Here is a 27,810-nt window from a genome sequence, read left to right as displayed (position 1 = left end):
AAATGGATTTCAACTTAATACAAACGTAATTTTTTTTTTCAAATCCAACAAGTTTTTTTAAAACAATTAGGTTCTACTTTTATTTATTATAAAATTTAACATTTTTTTGACATTTAAATTTTAATAATATTTTAAATTTATTGTTGCTATAGTTTTAAAATTTATTAATTTATTATTTTTAACTTATTATAAATACTTTCAAATTCATTATATATTATTAGTTTGAACTTGCTATACGTGTTTATGTAATTTCTTTTTTTTTTTGTGTTCAAATTTTATTTAAACTTTTTTTTTATGTTTTATTTTAGTTATTGCTATCATTTTTAAAATTGTTTTATCATATTTAAATTTGTCTTCAAAAAAATGTTTTTAAACAAATTAATTATTATTTTAACCCACTATTTTTAACATTATTAGATATTTAGCTTAATATTGTTTTCAAACCCTTTTTTAGTACAAATTTTTTAGAAAATAATACGCAAATTCTTTCAAGTTATTATTTTAAATATATTTTAAATTCATTAAATATTATTTCAAAATTTCTATTGTATACTTCATTTTCAAATTTGATATTATTATTGGTTCCATTGTTTTTGATATATTTATTTGTTACTTTATATATTTAAATAATGTATCTTAGAATATAACTTAAATCATATTTTCGTAATAAAATTATATGACTCTTTTATATATATATGATTTATATGCAAATATTTTTAGTATTCATATATGTGTACATAAAACATAGTATTAACTTTGAATTATTTTCCACAATTTTAAATATAAACATTTTGTCGCTTAAACTTTTTATTTGATTTATTGGTTGTTTATTTATTAGTATTTAAGGTTGTATAATATGATTAAAGTCAATGTTGATATTCACATACTACTTAATTGTTTTTAGTTTAAATTTAGATTGTATTTCATATTTTACATTGTATGTATTGTTATCCAATCACGTTCTTTTTGCGAGAATTGTATTTTATTAAGGCACTATAGTTGTTTTATTACTTAATTCCTAAAAGGTTGATCTTCATAAGTTCTCGAAAGAATCGTGCCTTAACTTACTAGGCTTCGATTCTTCTTGATGAATTTAGATAATCAAGTGTTCAATTTATTAAAACCATTCAATTTTAAAACTAAGCATTTAGGATTTCAAAATGTTAAATCCTAACTTACTGGATGTGATATTCTGTTATCCTGATTTTTTAAATAATGGCATTGTTTGATGTTTAAGAACTTCGAGAAATCGAAACCTAACTTACTCGACTCTGACTTTCTCATTCGACTTAAATGATTGAACAACCTTTTCAAAATGCATGAATTTGAAAACAAATAGACATACTCAATTTTGACGAATGAATTGTTGCACTCTAACTCACTGAGTGTGGCAATTTATTTCTTCAAAATTAGTACATCTTGCTATTCAATTCAGTTTATTCAAATTTAAAATTTAGAAGGATAGTATTTTTTTAAAATCTTTTCAAAATTTCCACCCTAAGACATAAAACAATCAATTTGGTACCAGTTTTGGGCGTTACGAGGGTGCTAACCCTTCCTCGTATGTAACCGACTTTCGAACTCGCTTTCTCATATTTCATAGACCAAATTCATTTTTAATGGTGAACCGGTCACACCTTAATATAAGATTGGTGGCGATTCTCATTTTATTTTCAAAGTCGATCCCCGTTTTTCAAATTTAAAAATGGTTTCGACAGCTTGACGACTCCACTGGGGACCTTAGAGAGTCAAGTCGTAAAATTGATTATTTTTTGTCTTATTGTCGAAAATTGAAAATTGATTGTAAAAATTACGATCCTCTCTTTGCATGTGTTTGTATGATTATTGTAAATTGTGTTTTTATACCTTGGCATCATATTGCATAAAGACTGTTTAGTCTTACCCTTTTAAGTGGGAGTGAGAAGCTACTCCTTCGTGAGGTTTTCACCTCCGCGCAGGATAGTGAATCACTTTCGGGATACATCCGTACCTATGTCTTCGTGAGATTTTCATCTCCATGCAGCTATAGGGAAATGTATTCCCCTGAACCGAACTCGATTTGTATGAGCCTATAATGGGTGAAGATCGAGGAATCTACTGGTTCGGGTACCTTGTCTTTAGAACCAAACCTCATATAGTGGACTTAGGAGCTTAACCTAGTTAGAACTATTCCAAATTTTAGTGGTTACCCAGATAGGTGCTTGAATTTCTTATACTTGCCTTGAAATTTATTTTATGTTGTACTGACTTTTTTGTGTTTTGTTGATATTTTTGCGTGTCACTGCATATTTCAAAGAGTGTCGATTCAAGTTCAGCTACTAAATTAGAAAATTTGTCATGGCAAACGAATTTCTTGATAAGCTGGAGGATAATGCCATTGTCCGTATATGGTCAGAGAAAGTGCAATTGGAAAAGGGAGACAGTCTAGGTAAGGGATATGTGTCAGAACTGTAGGACTACACTCGCATTAGTGTGACGTAAAATAGCCTGCGGGAGTTAAAGGAGATATGGGATCGGTGGAGTGATGAGACTAAGCAGTTATTATACTCTAATTATGGAGACTTGACATACTTATTGGACATCAAGGTGGATGAGCAATTGTTTCGAGCCCTTGCTCAATATTGGAACCCTACATATACCTGTTTCACTTTTGGAAAGGTAGATCTGGTGCCTACGGTAGAGGAATATACAGCTTTACTACATTGTCCAAGGCTTTAGGTGGATAAAGCATATTCTAGAGCCACGTATGTCCCAGCATTTTGGAAGAACTTGATGAATATTACTGGAATGAGCGAGCAGTGGATCATGGCCAGGATCAAGCAGAAGGGTGAGTGTAAATGTATTCCATGGAAGAATTTGCGAGACTTGATTCTAGTGCATCCAGATGGGAAAAAGAAGGTTGATGTGTTTGCTCTGAGTATCTACGGGTTGGTGATCTTCCCTATGGCACTAGGGCATGTTGATGAGGCGGTTTTAGATCTTTTTGGCCAATTGGATAAAGGGGTTACGCCTGTTCCTGTGATTTTGGGTGAAACGTTTAGATCTTTGAACACATGTAGGCGAGCTGGCGAGGGCAGATTTATAGGTTGTGCGCAGTTGTTACTAGCTTGGTTTCATAGTCATTTCTAGAAGGTCGACAAGATTTCGTACCGAGTCTTCTCTGAACATTACTCCCCGATAAAAGAGATAGTGGCCACCCCAAGAAGGGATGACATATAGGAAGAAAATTGGATAGCAATTCTTTAAAATCTTCAAGAGGAAGATGTGGAATGGGGATCTCCTTGGTTGATTCCTGACAGAATTCTCTACCGTTGCGGGAGCTTTGATTGGGTTCCGTTGCTGGGCATTTGGGGAGCCATTGCGTATGCGCCTTTGCTTGTACTAAGACAATACGGTTCAAGAGAGTTTGTGCTGGCAACGCATGGTTTAGCTCAGTGTGAGTTCTCGTACCGAGGAGATAATTACAAGAAGAAGGTAAAAGAAATTTCTCAAGCTTGGAATCAGGCTCGTAGGATGAAAAGGCTATCTGTGGGCTCAATGATGACTCCTGAATATGGTGAGTGGCAAAGCAAGAGAGTTAATGAGAATATTCCAGAGTTAAATTCGGAAGGTGCTCGACCAACGGAAGAATACTTGCAAGTGATTCCATCGGAGTTGGATATTATAAAACAAGATTTTGAAAGGAAGAATTTAGAGCTTGAAAAAAATATAGAGCGGTTGGAAGAGGAAAAGATGCATTTGAGGTTAGACGCTGACGTTCAAAAGTTAGAGGCTGAAAAGCTAAGGAAAGAATAAAGCAGAGGAGGATCTAGATAGTCTGAAGATAGATTACAAGAAGTTGCGGCTATCGATGAGAACTGCTGGGTTGGGAAAGACTTCAGAGCAATGGCAACAGGAGATCCAGGAAGGAAGAAATAAAACTGGTTGGTGGGAAAGAAAGTCCTAGGAGACCCAAGTGCAAAAAGAGGCTCTAGAATGGCAGATGTTAGAAATTCAAAACCATCAAGAGGAACTAAAAGCTAGAATAGCAGAACTTGAGATATCCCTTTCCCTGTATAGAAGTTGTAATTCCGTGGTAGAATTAAAAGCAAGCCTGTGCAAGATTGAAGAAATGAAAAAGAGGATAGAAGAATTAGAGTATGCATTACAAAGCTGTGAGCACAAGATTAAATTCCTAGAGGGAAATGAAGAGCGTTGGAAAGAGAAACTTTATCACTCACAGAGTAAAATCCAAAACAGAGATTACATTATGGGCAGGGATATGGCTCAAGTTCGGGAAGTAGCAGATCATTTACAAACAATGGCGATTCAGGCTGACGTTTTAAGTGTAAAGTATGAACTGGAATCGGATCGAGGTCAGGAGTTAGCTTCATTGTTGCTGGAGATTAAAGCTCTGAGCATTAGGGCAAACCCATACTTGTAATTCATCTTATGTAAAGAATTTTGTTTATCAATAAAGTTTTCTAAAAGAAATTGGATCAGAATCGACACTCTTTTTGCATTCATTTCATGCATTTGCATTACATGATATCATATGCATTCAAGATTATTAAAAAGAGTTTTAATTGGTTAAAATTATGCCTCAGTTAATCTAGAAACAAGCAAAAACTCATCAACCAAGCACCGTTACGGTAACCGTGCCAAGTCAAAATTTACGGATCAAAGGGTGGAAGAGTTGGAGTGACTTCAAAAGGAAATACAAGATCAGTTGCAGACGCAATTGAAGGAGCAGTTGGACAAGATCCAACATGATATGACAGAAAAGATGCTGGAGTCTCAAAAAGACATGATGGCTAAGTTGACTAAATTGCTAACTAATAAGGGGAAAGACCCGGCGATTAATAATGAAGAAGAAAACAATGACGAACCACTTTATCCTCCAGGTTTTATGCCTCCACATGCGCAAATTCAGACCGAGCTGCATCCCCATAGACCTTCTATTTCGATTAGGCCTCAGCATTTTCAAGGTGGTGTTTCAATGCCGTTGAACATCAGACTAGATTAGGCTTTAATCCCGGTGATAACCCAAATAATATTTCTGTCCCAGATTTCGATAAGGTAGCTAAGAAGGATAAAATAAAGGAAGATTTGCCAAAACAGTTTGAGGAGAAATGGAAATGGATTGAAGAGAAATTTAGGGCAATGGAGAGCATTGAAAGCTATCGTGGAATAGATGCAAAAGATCTAAGCTTGGTCTCAGATTTGGTGCTTCCTTATAAGTTCAAGATGCCTGAATTTGAGAAATATAGTGGGACTAGTTGCCCTGAAGCCCATATCATCATGTTCTGTAGGAGAATGGTTGGGTATATTAACAATGATCATCTATTAATACATTTTTTTCAGGATAGCCTCATTGGAGCAGCGTCGAAATGGTACAATCAGTTGTACCGAACCAAAATTGGTACTTGGAGAGATTTGGCGCAGGCTTTTATTAGACAATACAGTCATGTAACAGAAATGATGCCTGACAGAATCACTTTGAAGAATTTGGAAAAGAAATCGAATGAAAGCTTCAGACAGTATGCGCAGAGGTGGAGAGAGATTGTGGTTCAGGTTCAGCCACCACTTTTAGAAATGGAAATGACGATGCTTTTTATCAATACATTGAAGGCCCCTTTCATTACACATATGTTGGGAAGTGTCTCAAAGAATTTCTCAGATATAATCATGAACGGTGAAATGATTGAGAACGAAAGAATAGATGGTGGGGAGAATAATAGAAGGTCAGCCCCAAAGAAAAGAGAAAATGAAGTGAACAATGTGAGTGCATACAGCAGGTCAATTACAGTGAATCAACCAAAGAAGGTGGTTGCTAATCAACAAAGCTCATTGAAACAAGAAGCAGGAGGGAGGCAAAATACTAAAAAGCCCCAGTTTACGCCAATTCCGCTGTCATACAAGGAGCTGTATCAGAATTTATTCAATACACATGTTGTTTCTCCTTATTACTTAAACCCTTTACAACCCCCGTATCCCAAATGGTAGGATGCAAACGCACAATGCGACTACCATGAGGGAATTATAGAGCATTCAATAGAGAATTGCATGACTTTCAAGAAGGTAGTTGAAAGACTCATCAGCATGGGTGTTGTCAAATTTGATGACTCACTTAACGCAGAAAATTTGTTACCTAATCATGCTGATAAGGGAGTGAACATGATGAGCAAAAGTATGGGAGAAAAAGTCAAGAATGACATTGGTGAAGTAAAAACTCCATTGAAACAGGTTTGGAAAGAGATGGTGAAAAGAGGGCAAGTTATTTCAGATTTTGAGGAAGGGGATGGGATTGAAAACTATTGTGAATTCCACCATGAAAGAGGACATGCAATTCAAAAATGCAAAGGATTCAGGGCTCTGGTTCAAAGCATGATGAATAACAAAGAAATGAAGTTTTATAAAGAAGTAGAAGGAGAAAGAAGCATATGTGCATCAGAGTCAGCAACAAAGACTTCAAAAATGAATCATCCTGTGGTCATTATTTCACACCCTAAGAATAATGAGGCTAGGGTTCAGGTAACACCAAAATTTGTAATCCATAAGCCGTCAAATTTCTCATATAAGGATAGTAAAATGGTCCCGTGGAATTATGGATGTAATGTGATAATCCCGGGGAAAGAAGTTGAGAGAAGTCATGAAAGGAGTTCTTATACGCGCAATGGGAAGCGATATGACACTCAAGCAGAATTGCCAAGAGAAAAGAATTTGATGGTAGAACAGAGGAAAGGGAAGGTAGTGGAAGTTGAACCGTTAGTTAATGAACCAATAAAAGAAGAAGAAGCAAAGGGGTTCGTGAAGTTTTTGAAACACAGCGAATACAGTGTTGTGGAGCAACTGTATAAACAGCCAGCCTGTATTTCTGTATTAGCTTTGCTCCTAAGCTCAGAAGTACATCGAAGTGCACTGATAAAAGTACTAAATGAAACATATATGGCTGATGATATTTCAGTCAATAAGCTAGATCGTTTGGTTAACAACATAAGTGCTGACAATTTTATCTTCTTTAATGATGATGAAATACCGTCTGGAGGAAGGGGTTCTACTAAAGCTCTGCATATTACTACCCGATGCAAAGGGTACACATTGCCAGGGGTACTGATTGATAATGGATCTGCACTGAATGTGTTGCCTTTATCTACTCTTAATCGACTACCGATGGACAGTTCACACATGAAAACATGCCAGAACATAGTAAGGGCATTTGATGGAACAGAAAGGAGGGTTATTGGGAGAATTGAAATACCGTTAATGATTGGCCCAACTACTTATGAGGTGGACTTCTTGGTAATAGATATTAAGCCTTCCTACAACTGTTTATTGGGGAGACCATGGATACACTCAGCTGGGGCAGTATCTTCATCGCTGCATCAAAAGGTGAAGTTAGTGTCAGAGGGTCGATTGATAACAATAAGTGCGGAGGAGGATACTGTCGCGACGGTAACTGGTGATGCACCTTATGTAGAAACTAATGATGAGGCAGTGGACTATTCTTTTCGGTCCTTAGAATTTGTGAACACAATGTTTATTACTGAAGGAAGTAGACTCCCGGTACTGAAAATATCCAAGACTACAGAGATGGGGTTACAATTGATGGTAGGAAGAGGAGCCTTGTCAGGGAAAGGATTGGGAAAACATCTTCAAGGAAGGATTGAAGCACCAATGCTAAAGGAAAAGTTTGATAGTTTTGGCTAAGGATACAAGTCAGATATGAAGCAGAAGAGGAAAAAAGCGGAGAAAAGGCAGGAGAGAAGAAGGGCACGTTTGAGCGGAGAGGAAGTCAAGTGGGAACCTTTGACCTTTCCCCACATATCTAAATCCTTTGTGTCGGGTGGGTTTATTTACCCTGAGCGAGGGGTGTCCAGAAGGGAAGGAATTGAAGAAATGTTGGAAAATGTTCATATCAATGCTATAGATACAATTGAAAGAAGAACCTTGTTAGAGATTTGCCCTTACGAACTTGGGAGTGAGCTAAACAATTGGACTGCGGAAGAAATACCTGTAGTGTTTAGAGCTTATTCAGAGTAATGTTCAAAACATTAATGTTGTTTTTAGCCTAAAAATGATAGGAAATCCTTTGTGAAATAGACTTAAGTCTGAATATCATTATTCTAATAAAATACATCTTTGCATTCATTTCGAGCAATTATTCTTTTATTCTTTCCATGCAAGTAAATATTTTCCATTTGATTGATTGTCTTCAAAATGATTCTTTCATTATATTTATAACCTTATTGTACAAATAATTATTCATAAATTTATATATTCTTTGTATATTCTTTGGTGTATCCCCATAGGTCCTCAGATATCAATGACATGAGTGATGCTGTTTCAAACACGGAGTCTCTTTTTGAGCAAGACATGTGTTTGAAGGGATCTCATGACTTTGAAAATGACGAAGACTGTGGTGTATCTCCGGACTTGTTAAGAATGGTGGAACAAGAGGATAAACAAATCCTACCTCATAAGGAATCATTGGAAATTGTGAGCCTAGAGGAAGGAAAAGAGGTGAAAATTAGAACTGATATTACCGCAAAGACAAAACAAGACCTCATTAAATTACTCTAAGAGTTCAAAGATGTTTTCACATGGTCATACCAGGATATGCTCGGGCTAAATACTAGCATTGTGGTACATCGTCTTTGTTCCCAAAAAGGATGGAAACGTACGAATGTGCGTGGATTATAGGGACTTGAACAAGGCTAGTCCAAAGGACAATTTTTTGTTGCCTCACATTGATACTTTGGTAGATAATACAGCTGGCTACTCATTATTTTCTTTTATGGATGGTTTCACTAAGTGTTTCATTAGAGACGTCAGCCGAGCAGGAACGTGTTGAAGCACGGCCGTGACAAAGCCTTAATAAATTTTGAGCACTGATAACCTAAGTGATGAAAAGGGATCATTCTCAAAAATATGTAGCATCCTACATTCATACAAACATCATTCACAAATGTCTAGTTAGGAACATTTGATTCATTTTGATCATGCCATCCTAATCATTAGGCATAATTAGGTTCATTATACAGGTCATGTTCCCAGAGAACAGATCAGTGAAAATAACAAATCTTATCTCCCTGAGCAGTAGTGGAGCAGATCGAAGACAATGAATTTTATCCTCCCCAGAAGTAGGGAAGCAGATTTAAGCGACTAATCCTATCTCCCTGAAGTCGCAGTGGAGTGGATTAAAATAAAAGGTCTTATCTCTCTGAAGTTGCAGTAGAGTAGATCGCATCAAGTCTTATCCCCCTGAGGTTGCAGCAGAGCAGACTGAAGAAACAGATCTTATCTCCGTAAGAAGTAGTGGAGCAGATCGAAGATGGCAGATTTTACCTCCCTGAGGATACAGTGGAGTACATTGAAGCCAGTAATCCTATCTCCCTGAAGTTACAGTGGAGTGGATTGAAATAAAATGTCTTATCTCTCTGAAGTTACAGTAGAGTAGATCGCATCAGGTCTTATCTCCCTGAGGTTGCAGTGGAGCAGACTGAAGAAACAGATCTTATCTCCCTAAGAATTAGTGGAGCAGATCGAAGATGGTGGATTTTACCTCCCTGAGGATACAGTGGAGTACATTGAAGCCAGTAATCCTATCTCCCTGAAGTTGCAGTGGAGTAGACTGAAATAATAGATCTTATCTCTCTGAAGTTGTAGTAGAGTAGATTACACCAGGTCTTATCCCCCTGAAGTTGCAGTGGGGTAGACTGAGAATAGCGAATCTTACTTCCCAAGTGGTGCAGTGGAGCAGATTGAAGCTACAATGGCGATTCTTGCTTCCTCGACATCATAGCTAAGCAAATTAAAGTTACGAGTTACAAATCCTATCTCCCCAACGTTGCGGTGGAATAGACCGAGGCACCAATTTCTATACCTTTGAAGATGCAGTAGGATGGAATGAAGCTACTTGAAGAAGAAGAGCACCAAGGTCCAGCACGACCGGGCAAAATTGGCCTTTTTTAAGTATTTGCTTCATTCCCATTACACGACAATGAGCAAAGAGGGGCAACTATAAGGCCCAATATTTGCCTGGCCCGTAATAATAAAAACCAGTAATAATAATTAAATGTCTATAGTCCAAATACATGGGCCTAACGTGCCCCAAATAGCTTTTAACCTAAACTACCCGAATTACTAGCCCAATTCGGCCCACTAGCCTAAATACCCAATGACCCAAATTAGCCCAAGACACGGAAACACAAGAAACCCTAGGGTTTCTCAAAATTCCAGCCGCAGCAATAGTAGCCTCCACGCACGCGCCAAGCCTCCACCCCATACACGCCCTAGCTGGCCTCCGTACATGCCACGTCCCCGAAGACTGTACGTCGTACCTGCAAACGCAAACAAAACATAGCAGAGAACAAACCAATTGATATAGAAGTGCGCGTGGACCAAGATCGAGTCGTCAAGTCTTGGGAAACTCCTACGAAAGGCTCTAGACGAATAGATCTGAAACGAAACAGCAAGATAAGTTTAAACCAATCAGATCTGCAATTAAAATTATTAATGAACAGCAAGATTAAAGAAACTCTTAAAGACGGCTTACTCTTGGAAGCCAAGAACCGATTTATGCTTAGAAAGTGATTTTCCCAACAGCCGACCTATTAGATTAAGAAAGAAACAACGAATCAGATCTCAGATCAATAGAAAAAATAACAATCAGATTAATAATGGAATATTAGGGCTTAGTGCGACAAGTAGAAGAGGAAGAAAAATTGATGAAGTAAAACGAATCTTGAACCCCCAAATCAGATTGCGAATATGTTTAATTGAATTCCCAAGATGAATTCCCCCAAATAACAGCAACTGAAAACACCCCAAAAAGATTAAACAAGAATCGGCAAATCCCTAAAATTTGGGGATTTTTAGATCAAGTAATTGCTGTCAATAAGAAATCAATTGAATGAGGCGATCTTGGAGTTTAATCAAGGCTGAAACACAAACAAGAACAGCAAAGAAGTGAGAAGAAGAATCGGCACAAGCAATAATAAAGAAAATAAATTGAACAGCAAGAAATAACAATAAGTCCTAAGAATTCCCGAAAGAATTCACAAATTCCTTCAAACGGTTCTAATCTCCCCTCCAAAGAATATCGATGGCAAGAAGAAGGTTGAAGATGGCTCCCACAATCAAAAGATTGTTAAAACAACTTCTAAAGAAAACTCAAGAGAGAAATCTTGGAGAAAACTCAAAGAAAATTCTGCTCTCAACAAATCTGAAATTTAAGAATAAATCTAAGTGTGTTGTGTACAAGGGGTGGCCGGCCATGCCTTTAAATAGGCCTCAAGTAATCCTAATCTAACAAGTAACTAATAAAATTAAACCTAATTAATAAAATAAAAAGGGAAAATTCGGCCAAGCATATATATGGGCTGTTTTTGGGCCGAATTTTACATGTATGTTCCCAAAGCTTAAAAAATTAAAATGTTTATAAATTGGGCCCTTTGACATTTTGGCTTGATTTTCAACTAAGTATGAAGGAACTTCTTGATTAGGCTGGAATTTGGTTATTGGGCCTCGCCTTTAAGAATTTGGGCTTGTGATCCATCTCCTTCCGAAATTGGGTCGTTGATGCTCGTAACGGAGATCCAATGCGTGTTGGCTGCAAGATTTGGTTTCTTGGACCAAGATTTCCAAGATTTGAAATCTTGATTTTCTTGATTCTTGAAATCTCTTCGAACAGCATAATTGGGTCAAGATTCGGTTTCTTGATTTTCTTGAAAACAAGAAAGTGAATCTTGATTTTCTTGTTCTCTCGTGTATGCATCTAAGGCATTGCTAACAAACTCTTGAATGGTCCCATTTAGTTTGGACCGCATTTTTCGGGCCTTTGATCTCGTTATTGGGCCTTGTGGCAACTTGAGCCCATCACTTTCTTGAATTTGGGTTGGGCCTTTATGACTCGTATCATTCCCCCCTTCCTCAAAAAGATTCGTCTTCGAATCTGAAAAATCAAATAGGGACAAGTCAGCCACATTAAAAGTAGAACTTACATTGTACTCACCAGGTAGATAAATTTTATAGGCGTTGTTGTTGATCCTCTCGAGTACTTGGAAAGGCCCATCGCCCCTTGGGTCCAACTTAGTCTTCCTTTTTGTAGGAAATCGTTCTTTCCTCAAATGAACCCAAACCCAATCTCAGGGTTCTAGTACAACTCGTTTGTGTCCCTTGTTTGCTTTTTTGGTGTTGGCATCATTTGTTTTGGCTATTCGCTGCCTAGCCTTCTCATGTAAGGATTTCACCAACTCAGCTTTCTGTTCGCCATCTAAATTCATAACGTGTTCAAGAGGTAATGGCGTAAGATCAAGTACTGTTAGTGGGTTAAAACCATAAACAAGTTCAAATGGAGAATAACCAGTTGTAGAATGAATAGATCTATTATATGCAAATTCAAAAAATGGTAGGCATTCTTCCCAATTTCTAATGTTCTTTCCCATAACAGCTCGTAATAAAGTCCCTAAGATTCGATTAACTACTTCAGTTTGGCCATCAGTTTGGGGGTGACATGTAGTAGAATAAAGTAATTTAGTACCAAGCTTACCCTACAATACCTTCCAAAAGTGGCTAAGGAATTTGATATCTCTGTCAGAAACAATCGTTTGAGGGATGCCATGAAGTCTTACCACCTCTTTAAAGAATAAGTCTGCCACATGTGTAGCATCATCTGTTTTGTGACAAGGAATAAAATGTGCCATCTTTGAAAACCTGTCAACAACAACAAATATACTATCTCTGCCTTTCTTGGTCCGAGGCAAACCTAAAATAAAATCCATAGATAAATCTATCCAAGGAGAAGTAGGAATCGGTAAAGGAGTGTAAAGGCCATGAGGCATTACCTTAGATTTTTCCTATTTGCATGTAATGCACTTGGAACATACCTTTTCCACATCTTTCTTCATATGTGGCCAATGAAAGTGTTCTTGCAAGATATCCAGTGTTTTGGCCACTCCAAAATGTCCCATTAAACCCCCACTATGGGCTTCATGAATCAATAAGTCTCTCATGTAACACTTTGGTATGCATAACCTGTTCATACGAAAAAGAAAGCCATCTACAAGATAAAATTTATCAAAAGCAGTATGTCCACAATTCTTATAGATATGGCCGAAATCAACATCATCATCATATAGTTCCTTAATATGTTCGAACCCTAAGACTTTAGCATTCAATGTAGTTATTAAAGCATATCGTCTGGACAAAGCATCTGCAACTACATTATCTTTACCTGTTTTATATTGTATTACATAAGGAAATGTTTCAATGAATTCTACCCATCGGGCATGCCGTTTACTCAATTTACCTTGTCCCTTTAACCATTTAAGGGATTCATGATCTGTATGTATGACAAACTCATTGGGTAGCAAGTAATGTTGCCATACTTGAAGTGCACGAACTAACGCTAATAGTTCTTTGTCATAAGTCGAGTAGTTTAATTGTGCACCATTCAATTTCTCACTAAAATAAGCAATAGGTTTCTTATCTTGCATTAAAACGGCGCCGATTCCAATTCCTGAAGCATCACACTCAAGTTCAAAAGTTTTAGCAAAATTAGGTAATTTAGGCAAAGGAGCAGAACATAACTTAGCTTTTAGAGTTTGAAAGGCCTTTTCTTGGGTTTCACCCCATTTGAAACCCACTAATTTCTTTATAACCTCTATCAATGGGGCAGCAATAGTAGAGAAATCTTTCACAAATCGTCTATAAAAACTAGCTAAACCATGGAAAGATCTCACCTCAGTTACCGATTTAGGAGTCGGCCACTCCTTAATTGCCTTGACTTTGTCCTCGTCGACATGAATACCTTGAGCACTAACTATGAAACCTAAAAATATTAGTTTATCACAACAGAATGTGCATTTTTCAAGGTTGGCAAATAATCTTTCATCTCGTAGAATATTCAAAACGGTTCGAACATGGAAAACATGATCATCTAATGTCTTTGAGTAAATTAAAATATCATCAAAATAAACTACTAAAAATTTACCCAAGTGAAGCCTCAAAGCATGATTCATTAATCTCATAAATGTACTAGGTGCATTAGTAAGGCCGAAAGGCATAACTAACCATTCATACAATCCAAATTTTGTTTTGAAGGCTGTTTTCCATTCATCCCCTTCCCTCATTTGAATTTGATGATAACCGCTTTTTAAATCAATTTTTGTAAATATAATTGAACCATGTAATTCATCAAGCATATCATCAAGTCTAGGAATTGGATGTCGATACTTTACCATTATTTTATTGATTGGGCGACAATCAACACACATACAAAATGTACCATCTTTCTTTGGCACCAATAAGATAGGAACAGCACAATGGCTTAGGCTTTCACGGATGTACCCTTTCTCTAGTAACTCCTCAACTTGCCTTTGCAATTCTTTTGTCTCCTCGGGATTGCATCTATAGGTTGGTCGATTCGGAATCGAAGCTCCTGGTACTAAGTTAATTTGATGTTCAATCCCTCGTAAAGGTGGTAAACCTTTAGGGGCCTCACTAAAAACATCCTGATAATCCTGTAAAAGAGATTGAAACACACTACGCAAATTTTCGTTAACGTTAGATAAAGATAAATAATTTTGCCTAAACCTCACAAGGATACAAGACTGTTTATTGAGTAGGGCTCTCCTCACATCTTTTTTTTTTGCCAAAAGAATTTTTTCGCTCATTTTACCACTTGTTGATTCACTCACCTTTGGGCTTTTAAAATTTTGACTTTTTTTACTATTAGCCTATTTTCTCTCTGTCTTTTGTATTTGCTCTTTCTCCTTTACCCCCTCACAAAATTTTATCATCTTCAATTGATCTTTGTATACATCAGTAGGATTTAAAGGAGAAAAAGTGAATTTCTTACCTTTAAATACAAGGGAGTATCGATTAAGTTTATCTTAGTGTGTAACATCACGATCAAATTGCCAAGGCCGTCCAAGAAGCAAATGTGCCGCATGCATTGGGACCACATCACACCATACTTCATCCTCATAATTGCCAATCTTAAAAGTGACCAAGGAATGTTTCGTAACTTTGACTTCGGAGCATTCATTAAGCCATTGAAGGTGATATGGCTTAGGGTGTTTAGTACAAGGAAACTTTAAAGAATCCACCAAATAGCTACTCACTACGTTCGAGCAACTCCCACTATCAACAATGATTGAACAAAGTTACCTTTAATAAAACACCGAGAATGGAAAATATTGGTCCTTTGGTTGTCATCATCTTTCATCTGGATGTTAAGTGTTCGGTGAACTACAAGGCACGAAAAATCAGCAAAGTCCCCTTCGTTTGGTGGTTCGACCAACTCTTCGCCATTATCAGTGTCATCTACAAGTTCTGTTATATCTGGATCTATTTTATCAGAGTCGGAAGTGTACTCACCATTATCTTTTAGAAGAAGTAATCTCGTGTTAGGGCATTCCCTACTATAATGACCACGCCCTTTGCACTTAAAGCATTCAATCTCACGAGTCCTCTTCGCACTCGAATCACCTAAATTGGGCTGCTTAGAAGGTGTTTGCGTTTTAATTTTCAATGAGCTAGAATTCAGTCTTGTGAGTCCTTTAGGAGAGTTTATATCAACCAATTAGATAGTGGCTGAACCGATCTACCAAAGAATCCTAATTTGCACTAGGATGCCAAAAACTGACGAGACACCAATTGATTCGTGTTGCACCGAGGAAGAAGTTGTGCACATGTGTAAATCCTACTAACACAAGAAACAAGAAGGTGTTAGATAATGTAACGGAAGAATAAAGGCAAACAAATGAAAACTTACAGCTAAGAATCAATAAAAATTGCTGAAAACAGAAAAACCCGAAAAACTGCGGAGTAACTTGACAACTTCGTTCGGGGTGTTCCCAATCTCAAAAAATCACAAAATTAAATTTGGAGTGTCCTTATATATTGAATTTTTGATCTGGAAAGTTTGGGCACCAAATTCAACCCGCTGAATCTTTTTTTAAAAATTTTATTGAATTTCATATTTTTTTTTGATTTTTTTGACTTTTTTGACTGATTTTTATGCGGGATTAACTTCTTTATATTCTATAACAGTGCCACAAATATGTATCTAAAATTTCAGATCAATCAGACAACGTTTACCCAATCAAATGAATTTTTTTCGAACAATTTTTCTGGGTAAAACAATTGTTTGTGCTTTAAAAAAATAGAGATCAGTTTAGAAATCAACCAAGAACGACCAAAACACCCAAAGTCTGATACCAAATGATATAGAAGCACGCGTGGACCAAGATCAAGTCGTCAAGTCACGGGAAACTCCTACGAAAGGCTCTAGACGAATAGATCTGAAACGAAACAGCAAGATAAGTTTAAACCAATCAGATCTGGAATTAAAATTATCAATGAACAGCAAGATTAAAGAAACTCTTAAAGACGGCTTACTCTTGGAAGCCAAGAACCGATTTATGCTTAGAAAGTGATTTTCCCAACAGCCGACCTATTAGATTAAGAAAGAAACAACGAATCAGATCTCAGATCAATAGAAAAAATAACAATCAGATTAATAATGGAAGATTAGGGCTTAGTGCGACAAGTAGAAGAGGAAGAAAAATTGATGAAGTAAAATGCATCTTGAACCCCCAAATCAGATTGCGAATATGTTTAATTGAATTCCCAAGATGAATTCCCCCAAATAATAGCAACCGAAAACACCCCAAAAAGATTAAACAAGAATCGGCAAATCCCTAAAATTTGGGGATTTTTGGATCAAGTAATTGCTGTCAATAAGAAATCAATTGAATGAGGCGATCTTGGAGTTTAATCAAGGCTGAAACACAAACAAGAACAGCAAAGAAGTGAGAAGAAGAATCGGCACAAGCAATAATAAAGAAAATAAATTGAACAGCAAGAAATAACAATAAGTCCTAAGAACTCTTGAATTCCCGAAAGAATTCACAAATTCCTTCAAACTGTTCTAATCTCTCCTCCAAAGAATATCGATGGCAAGAAGAAGGTTGAAGATGGCTCCCACAATCAAAAGATTGTTAAAACAACTTCTAAAGAAAACTCAAGAGAGAAATCTTGGAGAAAACTCAAAGAAAATTCTGCTCTCAACAAATCTGAAATTTAAGAATAAATCTAAGTGTGTTGTGTACAAGGGGTGGCCGGCCATGCCTTTAAATAGGCCTCAAGTAATCCTAATCTAACAAGTAACTAATAAAATTAAACCTAATTAATAAAATAAAAAGGGAAAATTCGGCCAAGCATATATATGGGCTGTTTTTGGGCCGAATTTTACATGTATGTTCCCAAAGCTTAAAAATTAAAATGTTTATAAATTGGGCCCTTTGACATTTTGGCCTGATTTTCAACTAAGTATGAAGGAACTTCTTGATTGGGCTGGAATTTGGTTATTGGGCCTCGCCTTTAAGAATTTGGGCTCGTGATCCATCTCCTTCCGAAATTGGGTCGTTGATGCTCGTAATGGAGATCCAATGTGTGTTGGCTGCAAGATTTGGTTTCTTGGACCAAGATTTCTATGATTTGAAATCTTGATTTTCTCGATTCTTGAAATCTCTTCGAACAGCATAATTGGGCCAAGATTCGGTTTCTTGATTTTCTTGAAAACAAGAAAGTGAATCTTGATTTTCTTGTTCTCTCGTGTATGCATCTAAGGCCTTGCTAACAAACTCTTGAATGGTCCCATTTAGTTTGGACCGCATTTGTCGGGCCTTTGATCTCATTATTGGGCCTTGTGGCAACTTGAGCCCATCACTTTCTTGAATTTGGGTTGGAGCCTTTATGACTCGTATCACCAATAAGGATTTTTTTCTATTTTTGTTATTTATTTTATTCGATTTTTTTCGGTTCTTTGTCGAATGAGGATATAAGAACCAAAAACCCCTTGTATTTCTCCCTTATGCATTCAGAATACAAAAATCAAAATACAAAAAAGGTGATTTCTGGGTTATTTTTTTCATTCGCAGATCGGTTTTTTTCTTCTTTTACCTTCATTCTTTTCCATTTTGTATCTATTGATTGTTTATTAAAGGAAGAAACAGTAATAAGAAAGGGTAGAAAGTACCTTGTGACGAAATTCAGGCCTTCTCCTTTGTAATCGAAGAACAGGTTTGGATCGGAGATCACTCAAGCGCCTTCAGTGCACAGAACAGCGCAGAGAACATTTGTTCTCTTTTGGTTTTCTGAAATGAACAAAATGTTTAGGGTTTTAGTCTTTAAACGTGGAAGCTGAAATGTCGCCATCTGTTGCCAATACAATGGCTTCAAAACGGCAGCGTTTGAAGACCCGATCCAAACGGTGACCCGATCCGGGAAGGATCCGCGCATATGGATCGATTGGTTTATTTACTCAATAAGTCCTTGCGCCTTAATGGGAATTGCAAATTAATTTCTTTAATTATCTATAATTTATACCCTGTATTTAACTTATTTTTCATTTGGATCCGAACTTGAACGGTGCCGTTGTTGTGATGGATTGTGATTATTTTAATGCCTGCGTTTAATTGCCTGATTAGTCCCTCAGTTTTGAAATGGATTTCAACTTAATACAAACCTAATTCTTTTTTTTTTCAAATCCAACAAGTTTTTTAAAACAATTAGGTTCTACTTTTATTTATTATAAAATTTAACATTTTTTTTACATTTAAATTTTAATAATATTTTAAATTCAATGATGCTATAGTTTTAAAATTTATTAATTTATTATTTTTAACTTATTATTAATATTTTCAAATTCATTATATATTATTAGTTTGAACTTGCTATACATGTTTATTTAATTTTTTTTTGTGTGTTCAAATTTTATTTAAACTTTTTTTTTATGTTTTATTATAGTTATTGCTATCATTTTTAAAATTGTTTTATCATATTTAAATTCGTCTTCAAAAAAATGTTTTTAAACAAATTAATTCTTATTTTAACCCACTATTTTTAACATTATTAGATATTTAGCTTAATATTGTTTTCAAACCCTTTTTTAGTACAATTGTTTTAGAAAATAATACGCAAATTCTTTCAAGTTATTATTTTAAATATATTTTAAATTCATTAAATATTATTTCAAAAATTTCTATTGTATACTTCATTTTCAAATTTGATATTATTATTGGTTCCATTGTTTTTGATATATTTATTTGTTACTTTATATATTTAAAAAATGTATCTTAGAATATAACTTAAATCATGTTTTCGTAATAAAATTATATGACTCTTTTATATATATATGATTTATATGCAAATATTTTTAGTATTCATATATATGTTCATAAAACATAGTATTAACTTTGAATTATTTTACACAGTTTTAAATATAAACATTTTGTCGCTTAAACTTTTTTCTTTGATTTATTGGTTGTTTATTTATTAGTATTTAAGGTTGTATAATATGATTAAAGTCAATGTTGGTATTCACATGATACTTACTTAATTGTTTTTAGTTTAAATTTAGATTGTATTTCGTATTTTACATTGTATGTATTGTTATCCAATCACGTTCCATTTGCGAGAATTGTATTTTATTAAGGCACTATAGTTGTTTTATTACTTAATTCCTAAAAGGTCGATCTTTATGAGTTCTCGAAAGAATCGTGCCTTAAATTACTAGGCTTCGATTCTTCTCGATGAATTTAGATAATCAAGTGTTCAATTTATTAAAACCATTCAATTTTAAAACTAAGCATTTAGGATTTCAAAATGTCGGATCCTAACTTATTGGATATGATATTCTGTTATCTTGATTTTTAAAATAAAGGCATATTTTGATGTTTAAGAACTTCACGAAATCGAAACCTAACTTACTGGATTCTGACTTTCTCGTTCGACTTAAATGATTGAACAACCTTTTCAAAATGCATGAATTTGAAAACAAAAAGACATACTCAATTTTGACGAATGAATTGTTGCACTCTAACTCACTGAGTGTGGCAATTTATTTCTTCAAAATGAGTACATCTTGCTATTCAATTTAGTTTATTCAAATTTAAAATTTAGAAGAATCGTATCTTTTTTAAAAGCTTTTCAAAATTTCCACCCTAATACATAAAACAATCAATTTGGTACCAATTTTGGGCATTACGAGGGTGCTAACCCTTCCTCGTACGTAACCGACTTCCGAACTCACTTTCTCATATTTCGTAGACCAAATTCATTTTTAATGGTGAACCGGTCAGATCATAATAAAAGATCGGTGGCGACTCCCATTTTATTTTCAAAGTCGATCCCCATTTTTCAAATTTAAAAATGGTTTCAACAATGGTGATGCAAGATACTTTGAAATTCATCATCTGGAATACATCTTCGAATTACTTGATCTGCACAGTGCTTGAATAGAAATGGCTCGTCCCAGTAATATTGCTTGGCATAATGAAGGAATTTCCTTTTTCATAGACGTTCACCCTTATACATATACAATTGATTTATGTTTTTTTTAGTTAATAATAATAATTCTCTTTGAGTTTTTCTTTAAGAATTGCTCTTGAGTTTCTTTTAGAGTTATTTTAACAATCTTTCAGGCTGTGGGAATCATCTTCAAGCTTTTTCTTGCCAAGGTCTCTTTCTTGGAGGGGAAATTAGAACCATTGAAAGCATTTGTGGATTCTTAATGTTTCTAAGGCTTCTTAGGACGTCATCTTCTCTTTTCTATCCTTAATTTATCATTTTTTCATTAAACAATTTGATTTTAAATTCATTCTCTTTTGGACTCTTTACCAGCTAGTTCACCTTTCTTTTGATTTATTTTCATTTGACTCTCCTTTGTGACAACGAGTCTGTTTTTATTGTTTCTCGTTTCAAGTTACGAACGTCTAGAGATTTAGGGTAAATGCACAACTTAGACAAGCTACGATCCTATTGAACATGCATGTCATATCATTCTTTATCATTTGGTATCATGTTTGGGCATTTTGGGTGTTCATTGTTTATTTCTAAACTGATTTCCATTGCAAAAATAGCCTATAAGTAGTTTTTACCCAAAATTTTTTTGAAATAATTTATTTTTGAGTGGGTAAACGTTTGTCAACTGATATGAAATTTTATATACTGATTCTTAGCACTATATTACAATATAAAAAATATTTTCCACAAAAAAAGGTGATTGAAAAAGTACAGAAAAAAATTACGAAAAGAAAAGAAAAAATAAAAAAAATGTTCTATGGGTTTAATTTTTTGCCAAAACTTTCCAGATCAGATCTACATTATTTGAGGGGGCTCTAACTTACATTTTGTGATTTTTGGAAATCAGGAACTCCTCGAATGAAGTTTGTTAAGTTGCTTTGCAATTTTTTTGGTTTTTGGGTTTTAGCTATTTTTATTGATTCTTAGCCTTAGGTTTTAATTTGTTTTTTCTTTTTACTTTTATTTACACATTCTAACACTTTCTTGTTTCGTGTGTTAGTAGATTAATGAACATTACACATTCCTTCCTCTGTGCAACACAAACCGTTGGTGTCTAGCCACTTTTGGACTCCTAGGGCCATTAGGATATTTTGTAGCTAGATTCTTTAACATTCTGATTGATTGTTATAAATACTACTAAAGGACTCACAAGATTAATTCTTACCTCATTGGGAATTTGAATTTTATTTCTGAGTGCATAACAGTGAGGTTTGTTTAATTTTTCTTTTCTTGAGTGTTGTGTTCTTTTTAGGCTTTCATAATGATTTTGCGATACTATGATTTGGAAGTTGCAAAGGCAAATAAAGGAACTATTAGACAAGGGGAGATGGTCAAATGAAAATAGGAGTACGATTGATCTTTCACCTATTGTGAAATGTTATTGGTGTTTCAAAAGATCATGAATGTTTTCAATGTCCAATTAAATATCCAAATAGACAAAATAAGATTGAGCTATCACCTTTTGTGTAATGTTATTGGTGTAGTTTAAAAGATCATAAGATTTCCAATGTCCAATTAAATATCCAATAAGAGAAGAAAGTAAGTATGACTTTGTACCTTTTGTTCATTCTTACTTTAGTGGAAAAGAGATATGTGATGGTGAACTTTGTGAACAGGAAAAAGATGATAGTGAGAATTTTTTCCTCGAACCTGTGGAGTTAGATGAGATAGAAACGTTATGCTCTCCTGTTGAGATGTATTATACTGAATTGAATATTCATAATGCTTGTGAGGGGGATATAGAAAGTGAGGAAAAATCATGTGAGAAGATCGAGAGAAAAGAGACCTTGAGTGATAAAAGTCTACTTGATACTCCAAATTTGGTAAATGAAAATCCATAAGTTAAATTTGGAGAGTTCTCAAGTGGCAAAAGAAAATAAAAAGCAAGAAAATACCCATAAAAAAATGAGGAGTGATTATGTTTTAACTAACCCTAACTTAAATTTATTTAGTGGTGTTTCTTCACTACAGGACTTCAAGGATCCATTGACAGATTTTCAATTATATTACTCTATAATTGATAGATTATTTTACTTGTGGAAAAGAGGTAAGTTGAACATCGATAATTCTCTACAAGTGCTACAAGGTTACAAAGGCAAGGAAACAATAGAAATTAATTTAAGAAGGCGTACCTTGAATGTTTTTTATAAGTATGCTACTGATTTTGTTTGTAAAATATTTCTTTCCAACATGTTTTCTCATTGGTCAAATTTCATTAAACCTTGGTCTGAAAGTTCAATTGATTTTATGGGTTTATCTAAATTTGTAATGGTTAAAAATAGTAATTTTGTTGCATTAACTAAGTTTTTTAAAGCATTTTACATATTTTGTCTTGCAAGAAATTTTTTTATCTTGACCTTTAACGATGAATTTTTACATAATAATATTAAACGTCTTGATTTTTATAATTATGTGAAATTCTTGACTCATTGCTGGAAATTCTTATGGATGACCATGCATATTAAAAGATAGTTACAGGTTATTTTCTACTTGAAGACTCATGTACTTAGCACTTTTTTGTTTAGTTTTCATACCTTGTTTTTAATGGAGACATACATGATCAAAGTTGATTTGAAGGATCAAACTAATGTCTTTGATCCTGGAGATAGTTTTTGTGCACAAGAAAGCACAAGTAAGTATTCTTTTCATTTTATTATATATCCTAATCCTTTTTATTTTTGTGCATTTAAAGATTCGGGGATGAATCTTCATGAGGAAGGGGGAATGATACGAGTAGCTTGGTTAAATTCAAAGGCCATAATAAAGATGGGCCATTCCAAGTACTCAAGCAGATCAATAACAATGCCTATCAAATAAATATGCCCGGTGAGTACAATATAAGTTTTACTTTTAATATTGTTGACTTATCTACATTGATGTTTCAGATTCGAGGACAAATCTTTTTGAGGAAGAGGGGAATGATGCGAGTCCCAAGGCGCAAAATAAGGCTCATGAACATGATGGGCTCAAATTTCCTCATGACCTAATAACGAGGTCGAAGGCCAAGAAAATTCGAGCAAGATTGAATAGGACCATCCACGACTTCGTTACCAAGTTCCTATATGAGCACACGGTGAAAAAAAATTCAAGATTCACTTTCTTGTTTTCAAGAAAATCAAGAAACCTAATCTTGGTCCAATTTTTCTATTTCAGACAATTTCAAGAATCAAGAAAATCAATATTTCAAAATTTTGAAATCTTTGTCCGAGAAATTGAATCTTGTAGCCAAGACATATCAGATTTCTTGAAAAATGGCCTATTAAGATGTTTACATTCCCATCCTGATGTTTGGAAAGAAGTTTAATTGAATATCAGGCCAAATTATCAAAGTGGCCCAAATTGTAAAATATTTAAACTATAGGTCCAATTTTATTTTAATAGGTGGATAATCATGTAAGAATTCTACCTAAGGAGCCCATTTAATTCATTTGGCTGAATTCCCATTAAAAGTCCACACTTAGAATTATTTTTTATTTATTTGATGAGTTGCCATGTTAGTTATTCCATTGGTTTTAGGAAAACTTATTTTGGGGGCCTATAAGTATCATGGACATTCACCCTTATACATATACAATTGATTTATTTTTTTGGAGTTAATAATAATTCTCTTTGAGTTTTTCTTCAAGAATTGCTCTTGAGTTTCTTTTAGAAGTTATTTTAACAATCTTTCAGGTTGTTGGAATCATCTTCAAGCTTTTTCTTGCCAAGATCTCTTTCTTAGAGGGGGAATAAGATCCATTGAAAATATTTGTGGATTCTTAATGTTTCCAAGGATTCTTAGGACATCATTTTCTCTTTTCTATCCATAATTTATCATTTCTTGCTTATTTAAGTTTGTTCTTATGATTTTGGCTTGCTGATTTTATTGATTTTTCGTTATAGGTGAAATTTGCTTCAAGAAAGACATTCTCCTACCTTGTTCTATCAAGAAACACATCAAAATTAGGAGTTTTAATCTTTTCTTGCAAAAAATAGTTTGCTTTTGCCTTTAAAATCACTTCTAACAAATCTGTTTGTGTTTTATTTTTCCAGATTTGGTTTGGAGGTTTTCTTAAAGTCCAAGGACAGTTTCTTTTCATCAGGGAAACCCTAACTCGTTCTCTTTTGGACTCTTTCCCAGTTGGTTCATCGTTTTAATTTCGTTTGACTCTCTTTTGTGACAACTAATCTGGTTCTGTTGTTTCTTGTTTCAGTTTACATTTGTTTAGAGATCTAAGGTAAGTCCGCGACTTTGACAAACTTTACAATCCGACAAACGAGTTTGTAAATATTATTATTTAATAGTTACGAGTCAAATATGGTATTAAAATAAATTTAGAATTGGAAATTTATGTTATTTGAATAAATAATTAGGTTTAAGTGGTATGTCCCTAAAGTCGAGCGGTTTAAGAAAATGGGGTATCGAGATCTCATTTCTATAAATTGAGCTGTAAATATTTTATTAAATATCTATAGAGTGCTATTAAGGTTGTGTTAAAGTTTCGTTAAGAAATTTTAATGTTTAGATAGTTAATTAAATAAAAAGGACTAAATCGCTAAAGGTGTAAAACCTAGTCATTATTGAATTGTAATGATTAAATGGATTAAATATTAAATGAGGGAGGTTTTATACTGCAATTAGACCAAATGGGAGTGTAGTGGGCAATTAGTGGTAAGTTTTGAGAGAAAATTTTTTTAAAATTCTATGGTTATATTAGTAATTTAGTAAATAAGTTAAAAACAAATGATAATAAAAATGATATCATCTGTAATTATCATCATCACCACCGAAAGATAAAAGAACTCCATGGATTAGCATTCTTAGGATTCAGTCAAGCTTGAAATGAATGCATGGTATGTTTTTTTTATTTATTCCCTATAATTTTTATGTTTTTGAGATTGTTACAACTAGGTCCAACTAACTCGTACCTTCATTTTTGAAACTGTTAAAGATTTTGAATGTTGTCATTGATGAATCTTTGTGATTTTAGATGTTAAATGATGACTTTGAGGTATTAATTATTATTTATGATTAATTTTTAAAGTAATTTTTAATGATTTAAATGTTTAGGGATTAAATTGTTAAAGTAATAATAATTCAAGGACTTGATTAGGACATATGGACTAAATTGAATAAAAATGAAATGTTGAGGGTAATTTTGTAAAAATTTCAAAAAGAACTAAATTGCATAAAATGAATTGGTTTTACTTTCTGAATTAATGAATGAGATGAAATTATTAATTTACATCAAGAACAAGAAAATCAAAGAGAAGAGAAAATTACCAAATAGCCCTGTACTTAGACATTGTTGCGATTTAGTCAGGTAAGTTTGTAGGTATAGAATTGTACATACCTATATAGATATAATGTTTCTGTTGTTTTATGAATGTATATATTTATATATGATGTTTAAAATGAGAGTTGGAATTCGAAATATTATAATTGAATAAAATGTGAGAAAGGATTTATTAGAAAACTATTGAATATTTATGAAATATGGTATATGTGATTTCAGAATGATTATGAATTCTTACAGCATGTGTATTAAGAAATATAGAAATGCCTTTGATTCATGAAAGTAATAATGCTGTTAAAATACTCGTTTGGATATAGTAAACGATTAGGATACGATTGGCATGCCTGCGCGCTTGTACGAGATTTGCACTTTGGTGCCCCTGTATACACTTCGATGTCCCTGTTCTCACTACCGTACCCCTGTTTGCACATTTGTGCCCCATCTACACTTCGGTGCCCCTGTTATGCATATATGATGCCTCTGGTGTGATGTAGTTACCCAAGTATCCAAGTCAAGTTACTAGTTCATCGGGCTAAACATGAATGGAATGTACAATTAAAGGCTAATATCTAGTCAAGGTATTAGTAAATGTTAAATGTTAAGTGTTCAATGAATTACTTGATCATATGTGAGTATCATTTTATTGATGATTATTTAGTTAAAGATATATGTTTATATACATGTATGTATGAGTTTGGATTGAATTATTATAGTACATGAAGCATACAATGAACCATTTTTAATACTAATTCTACAAGTGCTTCGTAAATGTATAACATGTATGATTAATATATTCATTCATCTTTCACCTTGTGTTCAAATCCCTTTCCTCACATTATTTTATATGTGGTTCAATTATGCCTCAAACCTTAGCTAAGGCCACACCATTTTTTTCAAATAAATGTGGTAGGAATTAAAACAAGGACGTGAAGTGGTCAAGTGGTTAAATGCTCCTAAGTTATCCTAAAGGTCTTAAGTTCAAGTCCCCTTGTTCTCATTTTTTATTTAATTTTTTAACACAATTTCCATGTGCATAATGTGCTTGTTGTCCACCCTAGTGATACCATGTTTATTTTGATTTCGTTCCCTTTTTTTTGACTCAAACTTGCCTTAACTTGGGAAACATGATCCACCTTTACGCTCCTATGTTCCCTTTCTATCCTTTCGCTTTATTCTTTCCTATTTTCTATGATTCAATGAATCTAGTCTATAACAACCCAAACCCGTATCAGTAACCTAAATAGGGTTACGAAACATTACCATAAAAACGTAACTTAAAACATACATATCATACATCAACATAAACCTAGCATAAGTCAATCATATACATGCATATCATTCATTAATCGAGCCTTCGAGGCCTTAAAAATGCTTTAGAAACAATTCAGGACTGAATTGAAATCAATTAGAAATTTCATAGAAAAGTTAGAAAATTTGAACCGCAAGGGTCAGACGGTCGTGTGGCCATGCCATGTGACTCACACGGATTAGACACGCGCTCGTGTCTCAGGCTGTGTAACAATAGAAATAGGGACATATGGTCGTGTCCTAGCCCGTCCATGCTGTGTAACTTTCGAAGTTGGGTCACATGGCCAAGCTACACACCCGTGTGTCAGGCCATGTAACACTCGAAATGGCCTCACACGCCTGTGTGCTAGGCCGTGTAACTGCCAGACTTGCAAGCCTTGAAACCTTCAAGGGACACACGATCGTGTCGCATGGCCGTGTGTCATACACGGCTGAGACACACGCCCGTGTCTTAGGCCGTATGGACATGAAATTGGCCAAATTCAAGTCATTTCCATCACCAATCCAAACACGTACCTATAAGCATTTTGTACCCAAATTCAAGGCATAAAAAGCATGTCAATTCATGCATGAAATAACCAATCCAATATACCATAAATTCATCCAAAAATATGTCAACAAGGCACCTCAAATGCATTCATCCATATCTTACCTAAACATGGAAACACCACATTTCATACATACACATCAAGTTCAATACCATTTCAAAACATACCCTATTCTGACCACATCAAAACTATTCCAACGCATACCATATTGGCCATTAAATCATGCATTAAAACTTAGTCATATTGACACCTACCATCAAGGCATCAAAAGTACCATAAGTACATCAACCATAATAACATATACATGCCAACTATCAACCAAC

At 34.5% G+C, this 27,810-nt stretch overlaps 2 protein-coding genes across 2 annotated transcripts; both read left to right on the top strand.

Annotated features, from left to right (window-relative positions):
- Positions 1 to 2,787: 2,787 nt before the first annotated feature.
- LOC121220748 (uncharacterized) lies at positions 2,788 to 3,795 on the top strand. Its single transcript, XM_041100186.1, has 2 exons — positions 2,788 to 3,085; positions 3,257 to 3,795. Exons 1-2 carry the CDS (start codon positions 2,788 to 2,790, stop codon positions 3,793 to 3,795), a joined length of 837 nt encoding a protein of 278 aa, XP_040956120.1.
- Positions 3,796 to 6,081: 2,286 nt separating this feature from the next.
- LOC107892708 (uncharacterized) lies at positions 6,082 to 7,689 on the top strand. The gene has a single exon (XM_016817765.1). The coding sequence runs from the start codon at positions 6,082 to 6,084 to the stop codon at positions 7,687 to 7,689; it is 1,608 nt and encodes a 535-aa protein (XP_016673254.1).
- Positions 7,690 to 27,810: the final 20,121 nt, after the last annotated feature.

Source organism: Gossypium hirsutum, chromosome D09 (assembly GCF_007990345.1).
Source record: "Gossypium hirsutum isolate 1008001.06 chromosome D09, Gossypium_hirsutum_v2.1, whole genome shotgun sequence".
NCBI lineage: Eukaryota > Viridiplantae > Streptophyta > Magnoliopsida > Malvales > Malvaceae > Gossypium > Gossypium hirsutum.
Note: the sequence above shows the minus strand (reverse complement) of the source record. Positions and strands in the feature narration are given on the sequence as shown.

Coding starts and splice junctions, on each gene's coding strand:
- LOC121220748 (XM_041100186.1), top strand. CDS start 2,788: ATGAGCGAGCAGTGGATCATGGCCAGGATCAAGCAGAAGGGTGAGTGT. Junction 3,086..3,256: donor TGGCGAGGGCAGATTTATAG/GTTGTGCGCAGT, acceptor AAAATCTTCAAG/AGGAAGATGTGGAATGGGGA.
- LOC107892708 (XM_016817765.1), top strand. CDS start 6,082: ATGGGTGTTGTCAAATTTGATGACTCACTTAACGCAGAAAATTTGTTA.